The sequence below is a fragment of the Panthera leo genome, chromosome D4, assembly GCF_018350215.1.
Source record: "Panthera leo isolate Ple1 chromosome D4, P.leo_Ple1_pat1.1, whole genome shotgun sequence".
Lineage (NCBI taxonomy): Eukaryota > Metazoa > Chordata > Mammalia > Carnivora > Felidae > Panthera > Panthera leo.
In genome coordinates this window covers 10,803,470-10,825,551 of record NC_056691.1, presented here as the reverse complement: position 1 = coordinate 10,825,551, position 22,082 = coordinate 10,803,470, and the positions used below count along the sequence as shown (strand labels likewise).

General features: G+C 45.0%; 1 protein-coding gene across 4 annotated transcripts in view; it reads left to right on the top strand.

The window, feature by feature from the left end:
- Positions 1 to 22,082, top strand: part of DOCK8 (dedicator of cytokinesis 8) — a 226,988-nt gene that overhangs the window by 83,219 nt on the left and 121,687 nt on the right. For all 4 annotated transcript variants that reach the window (XM_042913298.1, XM_042913297.1, XM_042913301.1 and 1 more), the window contains 6 exons: positions 2,206 to 2,418; positions 8,675 to 8,760; positions 13,505 to 13,571; positions 14,535 to 14,684; positions 18,787 to 18,867; positions 20,001 to 20,160. In XM_042913298.1, the coding sequence (XP_042769232.1) occupies positions 2,206 to 2,418; positions 8,675 to 8,760; positions 13,505 to 13,571; positions 14,535 to 14,684; positions 18,787 to 18,867; positions 20,001 to 20,160 (757 nt within the window). The remainder of the gene's footprint in view (positions 1 to 2,205; positions 2,419 to 8,674; positions 8,761 to 13,504; positions 13,572 to 14,534; positions 14,685 to 18,786; positions 18,868 to 20,000; positions 20,161 to 22,082) is intronic.

Here is a 22,082-nt window from a genome sequence, read left to right as displayed (position 1 = left end):
AGGGTCAGGGAGTCTGGACTCTGACCTCTTAGACGTGGGACTGTCCACCTGGTGCTGGTACCAACAAGGAGGTGAGATGAAGATGGTTCTAGAAGTGCCCAAAGAGGCCGAAAGCCAGAACCAACTGCCACTACCGAAGTGTGAGGAAATGCGAGCAAAGAGGGAGGAGGGAGTCCCTTCTCCCTGCTCCAGCCGTCCAGTCTCCCTATAGCGCCCCCTCCTGGCGCAACCCAAAGGGAGCCGTGGCAAAGCCGAGATGTGGCTTGCTGAGTGCCAGAGTACAAAATTTAAAGCTGAGGGAGGATAGGCAAATTACCAACACCCCCATGAAGCACCCTCGTTCAGCGTACTAACTGCACTCAACTAAGTCCTCAGCTGGGTTGCGGAGTCAGGTTATGCAAAAGTTGTATGGTTTTCAGTATTAGACTAATACTCACCGTGCAGAGATGCTCAGGCAGTGAGACAACCGGCAACATCGTCCACGTCACTGCCATTCTTGGCACCTTCTGAGTGGAATGGTGAGGCCAGGTGCCTGAATTTACGTAGGTGCAACACATAACATGATACAACTCCGTGGTACACATAGATTTCATAAAAATTAGATCATATTATACCTAATATTGTATGCCCTCCGTTGTCATATTAACAATACACCATACTATGACCGTCTTTCTCTTCCAACGATTACGTGTTTCTTGGGTTTTCTTTAAATGGTTACATACAGGGGCACCTGGGTGGCGCAGTCAGTTAAGCGTCCGACTTCAGCCAGGTCACGATCTCGCGGTCCGTGAGTTCGAGCCCCGCGTCAGGCTCTGGCCTGATGGCTCGGAGCCTGGAGCCTGTTTCCGATTCTGTGTCTCCCTCTCTCTCTGCCCCTCCCCCGTTCATGCTCTGTCTCTCTCTGTCCCAAAAATAAATAAAAAACGTTGAAAAAAAAAATAAAAAAAATAAAAATAAATGGTTACATACATTCCCTCGGATGCAAGGTCCAGAATCTCTGAATGCTTCTTCTTAGGGGGACATTTAGATTGTTTCTCTTATTTTGTTGCTATAAACAATGTTCCGGAGATGCTCTTGTCCTCACAGTCCTTGCTGACTTGTCCAGTTTATGCCCTTAGAATACATTATGGACATCATATATATTTCTTGACGTCCTTTTAAAGAAACTTGGTAAATTCACTTCCTTTTCCCAAGGCTCTCATAAATTCTAAGCCAAAGAAGTATCAATGATTACAGTACTAATATTGATTATTGCTAGCACAGTTAGGTCAAATTTATGATCTAGCAGAGTAGAATTTCTGTAAGGTCGGTGGATGTCACAAAAAGTATACATCGTAGACATTGTACAGTACCATGTCCATTTTGTAGAACTTTAGGATAACATTTTACCATTAATTTTACAGATGTTTGTAATAGTTCCATCTGCCTTCTTACCCCGTATCATTAATTATGGTTGTCAAGGCTTTGCCAAATCTTTGGCTGGGTTTGCAATTCCCCGTGACTGAAACGTTCCTAATGGAATAAAGCATCTGCTTGTGAATTGCTTTACGACTTTTTTCAAACACACTGCAGCCAAAAGTGGACACTACTTGACTGGCAAATGCTTTCCTGCTTTTTGTTCTGGTTCCTGTTGCCCTAACTGTTACTAAAGCCCCGTCGAAGGGTGTTCCCACCCCCACGTCTCTGTCTTTGGAAGCATAATATCGAGTGTGGGAATTTATATGAGGTTTAATTTGGAAGGCTTCTCATACAACCTCTCATTTTCAGTTTCAAAAGCCAAGTTCTGGAGTTGAGATTAGGCCAGGATCCCTCTATGCCCCAGTCCAGCCCCCTTTCTATTATATGTTATTTCAGTTCTTTTCTGCTTGAGCGTGAGACCTCAGTGAGGTTCCCAAGAGACTTGGCTCCCACCTCCAGAAAAGAACATGGCCCCAGAGCTAACAGGAACACCGTGCTGTGGTCAAACCTTTCCTCAAGGACCAGTGTATCCACATCCGATGAGTAAATTACCTGCTTCCAGGTGGGAAGGAGACGTTTCATTTTAGGGTATTCCGACCAGGAGGCTAAGATGTGATTGCTTGGCTCAGAAGCCACCTGAGGCGTGACTCTGTAATCCCACGTTGGAGCAGGGGTCCGACATCCCAGATGCTTCCGGACTCACTTGAGACCCGCAGTCTCTCTCACAAGATGTGTCTTTTCTCGCAGGCACGCCCCCGCCACTTAAATGTGCTGTGTGACGTGTCCGGGAAAGGTCCCCTCACCGCGTGTGGCTTCGACCTCCGCAGCCTGCAGCCTGACCAGCGGCTGGAGAACCTCCTGCAGCACGTGAGTGCCGAGGACTTCGAGAAGCAGAATGAGGAGGCTCGGAGGACCAATCGGCAGGCAGAGCTCTTTGCCTTGTACCCAGCGGTGGACGAGGTGGGTGCGGCCATCTCCATGTGTGAACTGCAGTGGGGACACAGAGTCTCCAGGAAACTGCTGTTGTCCGTCATCACTCTATAGCACTGCCAGAAGGCCCAGCGGTATGATTTCTGGGCTGTTCTTTTTACCAGAACAGGCCTGTGGAAGAGCAAAACCAGTTATCGATCAAGCTTACAAATGAGGTTCCGACAATAGCAACCAGGATTTCCATAGCTCTTAACGAAACACTTTCACTGATACCATCTCATTTAACCTTCAGAACATTTTACGGTCTGCATGCAGTAACCTCACGCAGTGAGTCAAACCATTCAGTGATTTGGGGGATCTGTTTTGCCGTTAATCCATCAAGGCGTGTTACTTAAACTTCGGTGTTCTTTTTTTTTAATGTTTATTTTATTTGTTTATTTTGAGAGAGAGCGCATGAGCAGGGGAGGGGCAGAGAGAGGGGAGAGAGAGTCCCAAGTAGGCTTTGCGCCCTCAGCTCGGGGTCCAATATGGGGCTCAAACTCACAAACCGTGAGATCGTGACCTGAGCCGAAGTCAAGAGTCAGACACTTAACCGACTGAGCCACCCAGGCGCCCCTAAGCTTTGGTGTTCTTAAGTGTTTTGTTAAAATATTTTTAAAAATAATGTCTGTAGGGCTGCCTGGGTGGCTCAGTCGGTTAAGCGCCCGACTTGGGCTCAGGTCATGACCTCGCGGTCCGTGAGTTCGAGCCCCGTGTCGGGCTCTGTGCTGACAGCTCGGAGCCTGGAGCCTGCTTCGGGTTCTGTGTCTCCCTCTCTCTCTGCTTCTCCCCTGCTCATGCTCTGTCTGTCTCTGTTTCTCAAAACTAAATAAATGTTAAAAAAAATTTTTAAGAAAGAAAGAAAGGAAGGAAGGAAGGAGAGAGAGAGAGAAAGAAAGGAAGGAAGGAAGGAAGGAAGGAAGGAAGGAAGGAAAGAGAGAAAGAAAGAAAGAAAGAAAAAGAAAGAAAGAAAAGAGAGAGAAAGAAAGAAGGAAAGAAGGAAAGAAAGGAAGGAAGGAAGGAAAGAGAGAGAGAGAGAAAGAAAGAAAGAAAGGAAAGAGAGAGAAAGAAAGAAGGAAAGAAGGAAAGAAAGGAAGGAAGGAAAGAAAGAAAGAAAGAAAGAAAGAAAGAAAGAAAGAAAGAAAGAAAAATAATCTCTGTGAACAGCCTGAAGAGAATTGCTTTGAAAACATTCTGGCCAAAAGTGATCATAGCTGTGCTCTTAATGCATAGAACTTCAGAACCTTGATTGTCCACTCTTTATATATCAGAGCTGACCCAGAACAGTGTGATAATTTAGGCTTTACCTGTGGTCATCCCCAGGGGGGTGCTTCAGATGGGCTGAGAAATGACCGTCCTCCAAGCCTGTTTCGGCTCCTTATACTTTATATGAGGCTCTCAGTCTTTCCTCCGCATGCCAGAATGTCTGCTACTGACTCGTGCCAAAACTGGCTACAGCAATATCTCCGTGGTCCAAATTTTATTCAAAGTTCTGTTGCAAAATATATGATTTGGGGGACATTTTTGCCTAAAAGATACACTGTCCATCCATGCCTCTAAATGTTTTAAATTTAATTTTTGGATCAAACAAGAAGACCATTAGGGAGCCTGTTCTTTTTTTTTTTTTTTTAATGTTTATTTATTTATTTTAAGAGTGAGAGAGAGAGAGAGAGTGCACACATGTGAGTGGAGGAGGGGCAGAGAAGGAGAGAATCTCAAGCAGGTTCCATGCTTAGCATGGAACCGGATGTGGGGCTTAATCCCATGAACCTTGAGATCATGACCTGAGCTGAAATTAAGAGTTGGTCCCTCAACTGAATGGTTCACCCAGGTGCCCCTAGGGAGCTTGATTCTTAAACCTTTTGAAGCCCCCACCCCTGGGTATTGTGACTGCTGACTTGCCCTTCTATGAGTTTACCAATGGTCAGCGGAAAGGACAGGAAAGCAGACATCTGTGATGAGATAGGATATTGTGTGTACTGTGCAAATATCATTGAGGACACTGACCTCATCCTACGCCTCAGTGAGGACCCGGAGGGAAATTGTCTCTCAGGCCTTCAGACAGAGAAGAGTTCGCGTCCACTGGGGAAACGCAAACACAGGAGACATGTGCGTGTCTTCTCATTGGCTCTCCTGGATTCATTACTTAGGATCAAATTTCTGTTCATCACTACTAAATCTAGTGGCTTACTTATTGGTGTCCTGAATTATATTCAGCTTTCTTTCCTTCTTTTTTTAAATTTACTTTTACTTTTTTAAATGTTTATTCATTTTTGAGAGAGAGAGAGAGAGAGCGTGCACGTGCACGCACATGAGCAGGGGAGGGGCAGAGAGAGAGGGAGACAGAGAATCTGAAGCAGGCTCCAGGATCTGAGCTGTCAGCACAGAGCCCGACGTGGGGCTCAAACTCACAAACTGTGAGATCATGACCTGAACTGAAGTCAAATGCTCAACCGACTGAGCCACCCAAGCACCCCTTCTTTCTTTCCTTCTTATCTTTATTTCCCAACCCTCTTGGTTTTCTCATCTCTTGATTTATTTTCAGTGGCCTCAAATTCCTTTTCTGAATGAGGCAGATTACAAACAAAAATGAATGATGTGGGCAGCCTTATTGCCTCCGTTCTTGAGATTGCAAAGTAACAGAGAGGTAAAGTGACTTGTTCAGGATTCAACAAGCAGGTGAAATGACAGAATGGAGCTCCTAGCCCATTAACCCCAAATCTTATATTTGCCTATTTATCGATCTACATATGGCTGCCTGGTAGATTAGCACACGTACCTGAAACCCCGAGATGATATCAGCAACCACATTCTATCTCATACCTTTTCAGTTTCCATGGGAAACTTTAAAACTTATTACCGGTGTTAAATATGACCTTCACATGCATTCTTTTTCCTCCAAGTTCCATGCTGGGGGTGCCAATATGTAAGAAAGAGTCCCAAAGTGGACATCAGGAGAGAGAAAACAATTTGAAAGGGGGGAGGGGAGAACATGTCCAGTGAGGCAGCAGCTCATTGGAGTCGCCCTCGTGGGATTACACGGGAGGGTGTCCAGTCCCACATTGAGTGCAAGAATGAGTTACAGACTGTGTTGAAGGCACTTTGTTTTATGGTCTTTGAAACAATGCAGAAACTTGATTAGGACTGAGAGTTATGATCTAGCAGAGGCCCTAATGGGCCTGCTTTATTGAGTGGAGAGGAATGCTTTGTAATTAGTGTGCCAATTATTTGTAAATTGGTATGTCTACAGTGCTGGAGGGCCCCTAGACCAGCCTTTAATATTTTGAAGCTCATACATCCAGAGGTTGCATTTGCCCTTGTAATTTGCACTTTCTCCAAAGGTAGCCCTGTGGAAGAAAGGTAAATTTCTGGCTCCCATGAAGTAATCACACATGCTGATTTCTTTTGAAAGCACATTAATTAAACTATTTAATATTACCATTACTTTATTTCTTGGCGAGGAGAATTAGAAGAGAGGTGGACCATTATATCCCAATTATGACTGAGCCTGCAGGAGAGGCACAAGTAGAATGCAACCATTATGCTTCTTTTTTTTTTAATGTTTATTTATTTTTGAGAGAGAGAGAGAGAGAGAGAGAGAGAGAGAGAGAGAGAGAGAGAGAGAGAGAGACGGAGCATGAGAAGGGAAGGGGCAGAGAAAGAGGGAGACAGAATCTGTCAGAATCAGGCTCCAGGCTCCAAGCTCTCAGCGCAAAGCCCAATGCAGGGCTTGAACTCATGAACCGTGAGATCATGACCAGAACCAAAGTCCCACACTTAACTAACTGAGCCACCCAGGTGCCCCACAACCACTAAGCTTCTATGAGGCACGTTTGTTCCCTGATTCATTGTGGGTTCTGTAAAAGGTATCCTATGTGTTGGTCCCTAAAACCATACCACTATACTCTGAATCGCAGAAGAGTTTGCATTCAGACTCTTGAGGCTGCAAGTGACAGAGCCCAGTTAAAAACCAGTTAAGAAGAAGAGTAGTGGGGGGGCTCAGGTGATGAGATCACAGGCAGGCAGAGTTAGAGTTGGCCCCAGGATCCGTTGGGTCAGCTGATGGAAGAACATCTCTCATACTGTCTTTCTCTTTCTCTCTTACTCTCTCTCCCCCCATTTCTTTCTCTCTAAATACACACACACACACACACACACACACACACACACACACACACTCAGCAAGATAGAACAACAAACATCCTCTAAAGCTTCATATTTTCTCTTCTCCTCCTTTGCAAGCTAGTTCCTACTGCAGACAACTATAACACTTAAGAAATGCATGTAGACTAGAAGAGACTTAGGAAAGACATCAATATGTAGACCTCGTTTAGATCGTGATTTAACAAACTAACTGCAAAACACACACACACCCAACAAAATGGATACATTTTGGGGAAAATTGGAACTGACTAAATATTCAGCAATGATAAGAAATTACTGTTAATTCTTAAGAGTCATAATGATTTTATAGCTCTGTGTTTTTCAAAGTCTTTATCTTGTAGAGATGTGTGCTGAAATATTTACAGAAGAAATGATATGATGTCTGGAGTCTTGCTTACAAGTAATCCAGTATTGAGTGTGGGGGTGGGAGGAGAAGGTAGTCAATGGGACTGTAGGTGAACCCAGGTTGCCCCTGAGTTGAGCTTGTGGAAACTTACATGACAGGTAAGGGAGGTTCACTACATTACCGTCTCCAATTTTGTGTATGCTCCCATTCTCCCAATGAAAAGCTTTTAGCCAAGGATCCCAAGGGTTGGAATCCAGACCAGAGAGGTAGCCTTAGAAGCCCGTGAATATGTGTTGAGGTTCTTCTCCAATGGAGTGGGGTGGGAGGAGGCCTCGCTTTTCAGTGTGTCAGCTCTGATCACCCCACAAGTGCCAGCTTGTTCTGGAGGGAGTTGAACTCAGTGTGGACATCAAGCAGTGGCTGTCCCGAAACACGATCAGCAGTTCCAGCGGGCAAGGTGGCCATCTGATGAACCCGGGCTTGGGCCTTGAGGAACGGAGGTTAGGGTACAGCTGGTTTGCTACTTTGTTCCACCCATCTGGGTACAGATTTACCGAGGACACGATTCTACTGCTGTATTTAAAAATGTTACCTGTCTCTGTGGGGTATTTGGTGGAAAGCTCCCATCATTTGTAGGCCAGGAGAATATAATCAGACACGACTCTTCTTTGGACCCTTGTGAGTTGCAGACCACCAGTGTTTAGGGAGTCTACTGCAAGAGCAGGAATTCAAGTTTTCAGGGATTTGCGCTGTTATCTTTGAATAGATGGATATAATTAAGATACTGTCGGGGTGCCTGGGTGGCTCAGTCGGTTGGGCGTCCGACTTTGGCTCAGGTCAGGCTCTCGCCATCTGTGACTTCGAGCCCCGTGTTGGGCTCTGTGCTGACAGCTCAGAGCCTGGAGCCTACTTCAGATTGTGTGTCTCCTTCTCTCTCTGCCTCTCCCCTCTCTCTCTCTCTCTCTCAAAAATAAATAAAACTTCAAAAAACAATTTTTTAAAATATATTATGATAGCTCAGATTTGAATGTTGAAAGTTGCCTCAGGGACTTGATACTTCTTTTTAAGTCTTGAGTCCCGAAGTGGTAAAATAGACAGGTGTATTTGTCATTACTAAGTCATTGCTAATTTGTCATTACTGCGCTTCCTGTCCTTAGAACTTTTGCCAGCTCTAGCTGGATATGCAGGCATAGAACCTATACATATTCAACCCCAAATCTCTATATCATCTGTTTAAGAGAACAGTGAACTGAGAAAGACACTATATTTTAGTCCTGATGGTTTACATGTAGCCTGACGTGAGCTATTCTGACTCAGACCTCAAGCCTGAAACTCACATATTTACTAGTAAAACTTTGACGGGAGAAATACTCTGAATGTGTGTTTAGAGCAAGCAAAAAAAAAAAAAAAAAAGCCAACAATACCAACAATAGGTATTAGATTTTGCAATGCCATCTGTGGATGTTACTCAGCCATATTCCTGTTCACATTTCCTTCCTTCCTCCCTCTGTTTCTTTGTCTTAAATGCGTAGCTTTCTGAAAGGAGAAATTGTTTGCTGTCAATGTTGACTTTGAAGCTTGGGGTTGGATGAAAAGTCCAAGTGTTATCCCACAGTTAGAAATAAAGCAAATGACAGTCGAGCCCTGGACAGCAGCCTTCCCTTCCCTGGACTCACTTCAGCTGGAACCCCTCGTGGAAATTCACTAATGATTTCTTTACCATGTGTTTAATAATAGGAGGATGCCGTGGAAATACGTCCGGTACCAGAATGTCCTAAGGAACATCTGGGCAACAGAATACTGGTCAAGGTCCTGACCCTGAAGTAAGTATCAGCAAACATCCCAAACACGACACTGAGGCTTATCTTGCCCTTTAGACAGAAACTGTCTCTGTCGACAGAGCCTAAATCAGGCACCTGTCAGGTGATGGGAGGAGTAGACTTTGGAGTCAGCTACACTCGATTCTATTTCTACCAAGCCTTTGACTGTCACTCTTCTATAATAGGGAAGGCACACCCTGAATTAGTCATGTAAGGTAATTGAGTGAAAAAGCATACATTAACAAAAGTAACAAGGAAAGCTGGATGGTGGGAAAAAAAAAACTGAAAAAAACCTAAAAAACAGTGAGTGGTGTATTCGAGTCCGCTCTGATTAATTCATGAGAGCTGATCGTGCTCCTCCCAGCTCTGTGTTCTGTGAAGTCAAGCAGGTAGCGTGACATTGGCCATGAGGGAATATTTACAACATAGAAATCAGAAAATGCTACAAATCAGAGCTATTTCTTTCCAGGGACTTGTTTGTTAAACATTTACCGGCACACCGCTGTTGAAACATAATGTGAGATGCGGCTAAAGCCCAGTCTCAGTGCCAGGGGACAACAGGGTAGCAGGGAGCAGTGGGGACTATAGCAAACCATCCCAAGGGGACACTACTACTGGTTAGAGCTGATTCTTGCCATCCAAGTACATAGGCCCTTTTTTTTATCAACTGTCTGCTTTGCTTTTGTTTTTGTTTTTGTTTTGTTTTTTCAAGAGAAGCTGGAAATTCAATTTTTATGCATAATTTTCTGACTTCTTAACTATCTTCTCATCTCCTTTTTTTATTATTATTTTAATGTTTATCTATTTTTGAGAGACAGAGACATGGTGTGAGTGGGGGAGGGGCAGAGAGAGGGAGACCCAGAATCCGAAGCAGGCTCCGGGCTCTGGGCCGACAGCTGTCGGCCCAGAGCCCGACACAGGGCTCGGGCCCACGAACCATAAGATCATGACCTGAGCCAAAGTCGGACACTCAACCGACTGAGCCACCCGGGCGCCCCAAATTTCCTTTTTAAATACTACATAACTGCATGTCTGCATTCTGGATTCCTCTTCTGGGCCAACTGTTTGCCACATCTACTTAAATTTTTTTTTTTAATGTTTATTTTTGAGAAAGGGAGAGACACAGCGCGAATGGGGGAGGGGCAGAGAGAGCCACCCACACACATACTGAAATCGAAGCAGGCTCCAGGCTCCAAGCTGTCCACACAGGGCCGGATGAGGGGCTTGAACTCACGAACCTTGAGATCATGACCTGAACCAAAGTCGGACGCTTAGCCAACTGAGCCGCCCAGGCACCCTGTGACATCTACCTTAAAGCAGTTATCTCCAAATTCTTTGATTGTTTAACTTTCATAGTGAGAAAAAGCCCTGTATGCTCCATATATGTATGATAATTTTGTACACACACATTAAAATACTGTACGCGTTATAGGGACGCCTGGGTCCTACAGGGACGTCGGGCTCTGTGCTGACGGCGTGGAGCCTGCTTGGGATTCTCCAACTCCTCTTCTTCTCTCTGCCCCTCCCCCGCGCATGCTCTCTCTGTCTCTCAAAATAAATAAATAAACTTTAAAAGACACATAAAATGTTACGTGCATTATCAAATAGACATAAATTTTGAAATATGAACTAAGTAAATCAAAGTAAATTAGAGTAGCTTTTCCTCCACAGGAGCAGACTGTCTTGCATGCCCACCGGAGGGTCCATTGCAGCCTGCTCCTGCAGACTGCCACGCTAGAGAAGGCTTCCACCTCAAATCACAGACTCTTCTGAAACTATTAAGTTCTAGATGTTCCATCCAGGCAACAGCACGTGAGCATAGTATTGTTTCACGCCCTCGGGGGAGGGCATCCATGTCTTGAAGTGAATTCACGGACCCCTAACGCAGCCCCTGGTTTGAACTTCGGGCATCTGGACTCTGGACTCAAGGCTGTGTGTCAACCCCCGGGAGCTTCTCTGAGAATTTGAGTTCTTCCTGATAGATGAGGTTGTTACCCGGGATGATCTTGAGGTTCCTACCCGCCCTGCACTCCTGTGATTCCAATGCGGAGCCTCCCCAGATCCTCTCCTGAGAACGCGAGCGTGAGCGGGCAGCGCTGCTCACCCTGGGTCCTGGGGGCTCGCTTGATGTTGCAGCCCCTCCCCCCAGCCGGCTCTCCCAGCGGGGGGAGGGGCAGAGGGGCTTTTGTCTGTAGCAGGACAGGAGGGGCCCCGTGAGCCCGCAGTCGGTCAAGTCAGGGCTGCAGAAAGGCAGACGCTAGCCCTTGCAAGCCAGCCTGGAATGCCAGCCTTGCAGCCGGGCCGCTGCCCGGAAGGGGCCGCTGGTCTCCTCCCTGTTGCCGGGGAGCCCACCCTGTTGTGTGAGGCACTGGTGCACCCCCAGCCGGCCCCTCGTAGGTGCAGTAACTATGCTATTTGGGATTGGAGGAATTCTCCCTCGTGGTGTCCCTTTGTCACCAAACTTTCTAGACCTTTCCAGCCAATACACAGCAGCAGTTCTCACAGGTGGGAGAACATGGCCACGAAGACCGACATGTATTATTTGAAAAAAACCAAACAAATAGAGCCTTTTGGATGTCTCTTAATGAAAATCATCAAGTGTGGATTTCTGGTGATGTTCTTCCCAATTGCCAGCGCAGACCTCAAGCAGAACCGAGGTGTTTGCCCACCTCGGTGGGCACTTGGCCCACTCAAGGGGCTTAATATGCTTGGCCCACTCAAGGGGCTTAAATAGCATCCATATCGACTTAACACCTGCAAGAAGAGAGATGGGCCAAAGAGATTGGCGCAGCTACTCTGTCCCACTGCTCTGCAACAAACTGGCTGCAAAAACAAAAAAGAAAGCAAATTCTTTTTTTAAAAAAAATTATTTTCTTTTAATTTCTGTACTTATTTTGAGATAGAGAGCACGAGTGGGGGAAGGGCAGAGAGAGGCGGGGGGGGGGGGGGGGGGGGGGGGGAGAGAGGATCCCAAGCAGGCTCCGCGCTGTCAGCACAGAGCCCCAAGCAGGGCCTGAACTCACTGACTGTGAGATCATCGTGACCCCCAGGTGAAATCAAGAGGCAGACGCTCAATCGACTGAGCCACCCAGGTGCCCCAAGAAAGCAAGCTCTTTTAGGTCAACCTGCGGTGTCAACAGATGAATAGTAAGAACTTAATGACAATGCTTAGGCCTTCCATTTCCCCAGTGACGCTCACCTGCAGAATTTTGTTTCTACTCCTATGGATTTTATAGCTGGGGAATTTTTCAACAACTGTTGAGATCAAGCACTGTCACTGCTTTGCTCTTGAGAAACGTGTAAAGCCTCAAGCAAAAAGAAAGAATCAAGCTGATGCCATATCTGCAGATGTCTGTAGCACATGGGAAAAAAAAAGAGGATGACAACGAAGTATTTGTCTCATTTGCATTTTATGTGGAGAAATCTTTTTTTTTTAACATTTATTTATTTTTGAGAGAGGGAGAGAGAAAGAGAGCACAAGCAGGGGAGAAGGAGAGAGAGAGACACACAGAATCCGAAGCAGGCTCCAGGCTCTGAGCTGTTAGCACAGATTCCGGAGCGGGGCTTGAACTCATGAACCGCGAGGTCATGACCTGAGCCGAAGTCGGCCGCTTAACCGACTGAGCCATGCAGGCACCCCTGGGGGGAAATCTTTTAGTGGAAAATTTATTATCCCCTTATGCGAAGTAACCTCAGCTCAGACGAGCTGTCTTGGTGGTGAAACCAGTGTGTGTCAGATTTACTCAGGGAGCTTGTTTTCAATGCAGACTTTGGGACACCTTCCACCACTGTTTCCCCCCAAGAGAGAAATTCTGGTTCAGGAGATCTCAGCGGAGACAAAGAAACCTGTGTTTTGATAGACAGAGTTACCCAGTGATAAAGCCCTCCTCTCACACATGCCTTGAAACAAAACTTGGCCTAATTTACATGACTTCTGAGGCAATGGTGGTCCAGGGCCTGGTTACTGGTGCTCTCAGATGGCCGTATCCAAGGTCGTGGGTTGTTAGCCTGAGACGCTTGGAATCTGCACATCTGTGCTCCATGTGTATGCTATAACATGTGGGGAGGGATTATGCCTCGGGTATGCGGTCTCTTCAAACCCACCCTTTCGAGGGCAATGGGCAATTAGGGCCAAGAATTTTCTAGCTCTCGCTGGACCCACTCAGCTCAGTGTTTATTGGCTGTGCTCGGTTCCCTGCCCCCACCAACTACTAACTCAGAAGCTCCCCTTGCAGTGGAATTAGGAAAGGGCAGACATTCACCCCTACAGACGGTCCCTATCAGTCCAAGGAAAAACAACAGAAGTTTCCTTTCTTCACTCTCTGAAAAGCCTTGTCCCTTAGAATTGAATTCATAGGGATTCCTACCCGAGCGATAAAGGGTAAACTGTGAACAAAGCCTTTACCTGAGACAGAGGCTTCACCATCAGAAAGCACAGCAGCTACCATGATAAGAAGGGCCATGCTGGATCACACCGTGGGACCATTCTTCCCTGTCTCCCCTGTGTTGCCACAAACAAGTGCTTTTTAGGAGAATGTAGCCTCCACCACGATCTCCAGTAAGTAGGAATCTTCCACGAACCTCTCATATCTCTCCACGAATCTCCCAGTGCAGATTCTCATCTGCGCGGAGTGATCCAAATATTTTGGGGAACGATTGACATCTTTAGCCGGTTTATGTAACGAGTCACCGTCAGCAAATTCAAGATCATCTAAGTTAAAACCCTCTTTCTTCCTCTCTCTGACAGGTTCGAGATTGAAGTTGAACCTCTGTTTGCCAGCATCGCCCTCTACGATGTTAAAGAAAGGAAAAAGGTAAGGAAGGAACGACCCATCCCTGAGGGCACACTTAACTGCTCGTGATTTTTCGGGTTCATGTTTTCAGATGTCACTTCTGTGCAACAAAAACATACCAGATCTGAAAGCAGATGACCTTTGGTACGTCCAGTTGTACTGGGAATGCTGGTCGTTTGTGTTCTTTGAAGAATCTTAAAGCGAGAGCCTGTTGGAGGTGGTGGCCTGTTTGAGATCGAGAGAGAAAAGAAATAGCAGCATATGGGATGACGAGTGAAACAAGGCAACTTAAATTCATTTTTAACAGGGCATATGTGTAATGTTACCTCGGTTTGGGAGCTTTTGCGTTGTGGACTAGCCTCATCACGGATGGAGGGCGCCATCCTGTGCAGTAAATGTATTAATTTGCCATTGGAGAAAGAGCTCACCAACTGTGATGTGCTTTTTTTTTTTTTAATGTTTATTTATTTTTGAGAGAGGGACAGACAGGGTGTGAACAGGGGAGGGGCAGAGAGAGAGGGAGACACAGAATCCGAAGCGGGCTCTAGGCTCTGAGCTGTCAGCACAGAGCCCGACGTGCGGCTCGAACTCACAAACTGTGAGATCGTGATCCGAGCCGAAGTCGGACGCTTAACTGATGGAGCCACCCAGGTGCCCCTTTTCTCCTCCTTCTTGACTGTAAAGTAACCGAGGGCAGAGACGGCGTCTTTCCCTTCTTGCCTGCAGTGCCTAGCACGTCACTGGTATTCAGAAGATAAGGACGGGTTGATAAAAATGTAAGTGTTTCAAGGACCATCTCTCAAACAGCTCCAGAATATCTAGAAATTGTGACAAAAGGTGAATCAGGTTTTCCACCAACCCCTAGAGATGTCTGTGATGACCCTCGTTTTGCAACATTTCTTTGTGGGGTTTTACTCTTCAAACCTACTTAGACCATGAGAACAACAGGTGGGACTCATTTTTTGCCTTGTTCCTTGTTGACAGATCTCGGAAAATTTTCACTGTGACCTGAACTCTGACCAGTTCAAAGGATTTCTGCGTGCTCACACGCCCTCTGTTGCCCCGTCGAGTCAGGCGAGATCTGCCGTGTTTTCCGTCACCTATCCGTCCTCCGACATCTACCTAGTCGTCAAGGTAGTTAAACACAATCTCGTTTGTACGTCGGGCATTCGGATGCTTCACTGTTGTGTTAGTCCCAGAGCACGTTGGAGATGTCAGAACGTATCCACTTGTTCTCTGTGTGATTCGCTGTCTGTGTTTCAACTTGCCCCTTTTTCCTTTCCAAGCAAATTCTGTGTGGGATACTAGAACGACTATGGGTTTTGAAGGCCTACAGTCTTGATTTTGAATCCTGGCTTTGAAGCCTTATAGCTATAGGACTTGGGGTAATGACCCAAACCTTGCTGAGACTTGGTTTCCTTATGTGTAAAGTGGGGATGATCATCCTGCCCTCCGTGGGCCGTTGTGGTTGTGGAACAAAGCCTGGAACGTCACAGACCCCTTCCTCCTGGCCCAGCTCTTTCTCCTATGCTTGGCTGTTCAGCTCTGGGAGGCTGCTGTGGAGGAAATCCACATAGACTTTCCTGACTCCGTTCACGTCCTTCTAGACACCTGTAGTTAAATGTTCCCAAGTCCAGGCTCTGGCAATTTAAGATGTGAGCTATACTTTCTATATTTTACCCTCCCTTTTGAGCACCATGTGACAGACTGCGTATGTGCAGTGGGACTCGAAATCTGCGGGACAGTTCCAAGTACAAGGACCTTCTGTTCTCAGCGGTACTCTTTTTTCTGATGTGAGAAAAACGGAGACTTTGTCTACACACCCAAGTGCCTGGTTAGAGGTTAACAACAAACACTGGATATTTCACTTACCTTAAGCCAAATATTTAGTCTCTGACTGTTTACCCCAAAACTGAAAACAAAAACAAAAACAAAAACCCAAAAAACACAAGATTCAGGTGTTCTGATTTCAGGTACACCCAGAGTTCTGGGTTTGGAACCTTTTCTAGTTAACGCAGTGTCTTACCTCCATAATCGCATTGATTCCCCCCATGACCCCATGAGAGTAGCATATCGATTCCAAAGAATTTAAGTGACATGGAGGTCAGCTAACAAGTGGCAGATGTCTCTGTGTGTGAGCTGCCTTCTCACCATTCTACAAAGACTCTGAAACGTTACTATTGCTTGAAGAGGATCTGTTTAAGCTTTTAGGAAGCATTAAAGTTAAAATCCTATTGCTAAGAAGACACATCTGTTGTTGTCAGACTTCACATGTATCCATTTTCCTGCAATATTACTTAGACATGTTGGAAGATTAGCTTCGAACCCACCCTGGCACCCCTGTAGTTAAAGTTTTCTCAGCCTGGGAAACCAAAGACACTAGTCCCATAGAGCCGGATTTTGCTTCAGGCTCTATTTCTTAGTGGATGACTTTATTTTGGTAAATCCATCATAGCCTGCTAAGTATCAGCAGCTACCTATAGGTTACTATTAACTTGCTTAATAGATTCCAAAATTTTCAAATATACAAATGCATTCATTTGGCCATAACGAACATTCTGTCAATTGTCTGGATACAGGGAAGACGTTTAAAGCTCAGTAAGACAGGCCCTGGTTTGCTTCTGGCTTCTTTTCCTTTACTGTAATGGCATCATTGCTGTTTCTTTCTGTCTAAATACAGAGCAAATGGTGTGTAATATTTAGCAGGCAGATGCCATGCAATAAAGAGGAGCTCTTTCTTATTTTTATTCCCAGGCTGAACACCAGGTTCTTTTCATTTCATTTTATTTTTTGAATTTTTTAATGTTTCTTTTTGAGGTGGGGGGAGGGGCAGAGGGAGAGGGAGACACAGAATCCGAAGCAGGCTCCAGGCTCTGAGCTGTCAGCACAGAGCCCGATGCAGGTGTCGAACCCACGAACTGTGAGAACTGAGCCGAAGTCAGAAGCTCAACCAACTGAGCCCCCCAGGTGCCCTGAACATCCAATTCTTAACTGTATTTTAGGTAGTGTTTCCTGGTTTAGTATTGCATATACCATTGCTTTGAAAGATTATCCAGGCTTAAAGGTTGTGTGTCTCAGTTGAGGGATGGAGAATAAGGATGAGATTTAAAACTTTCAATATGAACATGGAAGGTGTGGTACCAGCCCCTCTTGATCTGACAAAAATTCCCTGGTAATTCCAACGCACCCCCTTCCCCTGCCTGCCTTGGTTGTAAGGACACATGTGTTTGTTTTACACATAAACGTGATGGGCCATACCGTGGACCCTCATAGCAGTTACAGCACTTGTCACAAAGTACCTGGCGTTACCCTGTCCACCCCAGGGAAGGGAACAGTACCTGCTGGTCTGGTCAGATCTGGAGTCTCCCACTTTCAGATTCTGGAGACCCCTCTCCTGTGGTCTATACGTGACTAATACACTATACACGACTAATGCTTGAAGCATTCCCATTGTTGCTGCGGGGTCCTAATAAAAAGGTTCTCCATCTGTGTTCAGATTTCAGGTCAAAGACCACATTTTTAGCCACTGACTGCATGGGAAAACCAACTTCTTCCCGTTTTTTCCATAAGCTCGCCACTGTGAGCTTCAGGAGAAGAGGGGCCAAGCGTATCTTGTTCACCACCTATCTCCCCAGCAGCTGCCGCCCCGAAGGTGCTCAGCCAGTGGTTTTTGAATGAATGAACGAATGAGTGAATGATTGCTGACTAGCAGTGATACCGGTCAGACTCTAGCTCAAGAGTTGTGGTGTGTGTGCTCAGCCTGGGGCATCTGAGGGGGAATCAGCCTTTGTGAGAAGTGAGAGACTTCCGGTGTGTGGTTTCCATGAGGCGGAGAGATGCCCAATGAACAGCTCCGCACCACTTTCTCTGAACGCCACGAAACACCCTCCATCGCTAGGGTATTCCTGGTTTAAATACTATCTGGCAGTGCCTCTCAAGAACGTGTGCCTGTAAGTGATGAATGGGGGAATCGACTCCTGAAGCCAAGACTACACTGTATACGCTGAATGTTAGCTAATGCGACAATAAATTGTGAAAACAAACCAACAAAAAAGAATCTGTGCCCGATGGAATACGTTAACCCGGATTTCTTCTTTTTTTTTTTTTTTTAACTTTAAAATTTAAACTTAAGTTTAAATTTAAATTTTTAAATTTAAACTTAAGTTAGTTAACGTAGAGCGTAATATTGGTTTCAGGAGTAGAACTCTGTGATTCCTCAATCACCTACTTACAATACCCAGTGCTCAACCCAGCAAGTGCTCTCCTTAATCCCCATCCCCCATCTAGCCCAGCGCCCCACCCACCTCCCCTCCAGCAACTCTGTTTGTTCCCTGTCATTAAGAGTCCCAAATTTTTTTGGAAGCAGCATCTCAACTGATGTCTAATCTCAACACAGGCTAATGGGATCAACTCCACTTGTTTTTCTCTTCAGGCTTCAGGTTTAACTGCATTTTCTTGGAGCAGAGGGTTGGGAAATTTCAGATTGCCCCTTTCCTTTCTCCTAAAGAGGATGGCCACATTTATGGCCAGTCAGATCGTTTACCTGAAGCAAAATGGAAGAAGATATTCGACAGTGGTGACATTAATTCATATTACCAGCCAGTTAGCAAAGTGAAAAGCTGTACCATCCGCTGCTTTTGTTTTTTTTTTTTCCCCATGTCTGTTAAATCCAGAGAAGCAGCCCTAATAGGAAATACAAGGGAGACAATTACAGATAATTTATTCTCTTCATTTATTCATTTTGTGGAAGGTTTTAGTCCCCAACCTGACTTTTACAGAGGCCATATCTCTTTTTTACATTGTAAGCAATAATAAAGAAAATGAGTTTTTCCCTTCTTACATATGTCTCATGGGTTCTGTTTTATAAAATAACTTTTATTGCATTTTTTATTGTAGGCATAATGCACGTTTATGGTTTAAAAATAGAAAATACACATAAGCAATAGGAAGAAAATAAAAATAGCACATAATCTCAGCATACAAAGATAACTACTGTTAACATTTGCTGTGTATCTACAATCATCCTTTTAATATACCTTTATGATTTTTTTTTTACACACCTATGGGGTACTCTTCATGCCAATTTTTTTCACACTAATTTTTTTAGATCAAAAAACATGTAATACGAACATCTTCCCTGTCATCACATATTGTCACAAAATATCGCTTTGATGGTTGCCCCGATGCCAATGTATGGATTAATTTATGAGTTTTGTTTTAATATTTTTGTTGGTAGATTGAAAAAGTCCTTCAGCAGGGAGAGATTGGAGACTGCGCAGAACCCTACATGGTTATCAAAGAAAGCGATGGCGGAAAGGTATGATGTTGGGGTATAACTAAATGGTGACATTTTAGAATAAGCAGGCATTTTCCCCAAGTTCCACAAAATAGTTAAGTCTATAATATGTCCCCATAAGAGACATTACTAAATCGTGCCTTTAAAAAGAACGAAGAGAAACTGGTCATTGATGATAACTTTTTAAAGAAATAAATTCTTGAATTCAACAAATGATGACATACCCACCAGCATCTAAGAAAAGTTGGCTAGGACAAAGCCACATCTGTTGTGTTGGCTCCAAGGCTCTGACCCAGGTTGTGAAGGTCACAGAGACCTCACGAAACTGAACCATGCCTGAGCTCTACTGGACTTTCTCAACGGTGGCAGCCAGTTTCCAAATATCCTTTCTGGTGTGGATATTTAGAAATAGGCTGAGACTTCTGTACATCATAAAATCACGTAGAAAACATAGGTACTGAGCCTGTGAAAAGGACATCCTTTCTCAGCAACCATTTGCAAAAGTTTCCAATGTGACTTTTAAAACGTGGCCTTTCTGGAATACTACTTGGCTTAATCAGTGTCCTGCTACGGACTTATAAATCTCAAATAAGATTTATTGAACTCAAGACATTTATTTTTTAAAACTTACCTTCTATTCTGAACTTAGAAAGAAAAGCTTGGAAGTGTGGTCAACCTAATAAGGAAGTCATTAGCAACCTTTATACATTTTTCTGGAGTTTCCCAAGGCAACTTTTGAAAAACAGGTTCTCTTGAAAGCTTGGTAGATAATATGTGAAATTTTTCATTCCAAAATTTTGTCGTGCAAATCCAAGTCCTGTGGCTAGCCCCTAAAAGAGTCACTTGTTGTTTAGCTTGTATAACAAGCCTTGGACGACAATGACTTCTTTTTCTTCTTCTTGTTCTTTTCTTTTTTACTTGAAGGTATATTTATAATTAAATATTGATTTTCTTTAAACTCTTCCATTTCAAATCTGCATTTTCTTATCAGCTAGACTTCTAGGATGAGTTGTATCTTTTTCCTGCCTATTCACTCTTTTTAATCAGTTGGGTAAGGATTTTGGAGATGGCTGTCCTATTCATAGCAGAGACCATTGATTTCTTGCTGGCACCATATAGTTTGTCTCTGCTTGTCCCTTTCTACTTTCTTCTAGAGTAAAGAAAAGATTGAAAAACTAAAACTTCAGGCTGAATCCTTCTGCCAGCGTTTGGGGAAATACCGGATGCCTTTTGCCTGGGCTCCCATAAGCTTAACAAGTTTCTTCAATGTCTCCACCCTGGACAGGGAGGTAACCGATGTGGAGTCCATGGTTGGTAAGATTTTCAACTGCAGTGGGAAAGGGGGGTGTCCCAGGGTACTAACTCTGAGGTCAGCTGCTTATTAGTGGGGACTTGGGGTGCAGTAAGATGTGAAGAATGGGAAGGAAGAGGGAGATGAATAGGATGAAACACTGTTGTGACTGACTTACAAATGCTTGAGCGGCCAGTGGTCCCCAAAGCAATTATCGTGAACATTTGTGGAGCTGAAATATACTCTTATAGTAAGATGTTTGGTTGGAATTTTCTGGATGCTCTGACACTTTAAAAAGTTAATTTTCTGTAGCCACCTCCATTTCAAAGTAAAATTTTTGAATTAACAGTGTAGTAACTGTCTACAGTGGGTTCAACAATGCCACTGTGGTTGGCTCGTCAGCGTAAGAAAAGCTACACTCAGGGCTTCTGAAAGCAAAACTCAGGTTTCTCAGTAAAATTTCCAGTCCCTTCAAGTTTGGTGGTGGTGTCTTTTTTTGTTTTGGGTTGGTTTTGCCACGTGCAGTGAAAAAGATGCCAAGAGAATATTTAGTGACTGTTCCAATTTTTTTTACCCTACTTCTCCTTTTCATCGCCTCACCCTTGGTCTGAGTCATTAATTTCCTGAACGGGTTGGGTATGGAAATGTTCAAGAGGGTTCAGAGTTTTCAGGTCAACCCACCCCACCTGTGGGGGAGTGTCTGTTGTCCTCAGTGTCTGTGTGTCCAGCAAATATTTAAGGCTGTGCACTTTTCTCCTGCATTCCTAAGCCCTGACATTTCTGAAATGCTGCCTGTAACGGGGGACTGGAGGAAAAGGCACTTTGTTATTGCTGCCGCTGTTCTGGATTATTGTTGCGTAACTGCCAGTCAGAACTGCTGGGTTATTTCTGATTTACCAATAGCAAACCTCACTTTAGTGAATCCTGACCTTCACACCACGGTGTGTGTGTGTGTGTGTGTGTGTGTGTGTGTGTGTGTGTGTGTGTGTGTGTGTGTGTTTAATGCCAACTTCTATGTAGATCCAGGTAGCCTTACCTGAAAGAGTTATGCATAGACTTTAGAGGGCACCGTGAAGTAGGTGATTCAGGCATAGGGTTTGCTGAGTCCTCAGTAATCTCCAGGTCAAGGATAAATTAACCTAACGTCAGAGGCTGCTTCCTTAGAAGTAATTGGGAGGTGCGGTGTATTATACCGGGGCAGTGTGGCGAATGCAGGCGGGCAGTAGAGGCACGAAGCGCCTCACAGCGTCACAGCAAGAATTAAGGGTACGAGAATATTCAAAGAGGGGGTGTGGCAACATTAGCGTTCCCAACAATTTGACCATTCACAACAGAACCCCTTAATTTTGTAGTACAGAAGCAACAAGATCCCCCTAAATCACAAACAGGGGTAACACATAACTAGGCAGAGTACCAGGGTCCGAGCCAAGGTGTGGGCGTGACTCAGGGTTCTACTCCCTGTTAGACGGGTCAGCCAGGGAGCCCGGCTCCACTGCCCGGGGCTCACAGGGAGTGCGGAAGAAAGCCCAGATTCAGAACGTACACGGGCCAACCCTAGCATGTTTGGGTCACAGTCCCAAATGAATTCAGGGGCATTCGAGTACATGGCTCTCCCAACGGAGGGCGAGTGCAAAAATAAAACAAAAGCAAACACTGTTGGCTCAATAACGCTCATCTGCAGACCCAGCTCTGGCTGCAGTTTGGCCCTTGCAGGGAGGCCGACCCTGATCTCCACGTGGGAGGGGACCGTGGCTGCTCGTGGCTTCTCCACTCAGGTCACAGGAGGACTAGGGACCCCAACCGGGGGACTGAGAAAAGTAAGGCCAGTGGAGGGAAATTTTCATTCAAAACAACAATGGTCATGTTCGGTGTTCTGGCATAGTGACTTTGAACATCTCTTTTATGTACATTGAGACTAAGGTAACATTGTACGTCATCTACACTT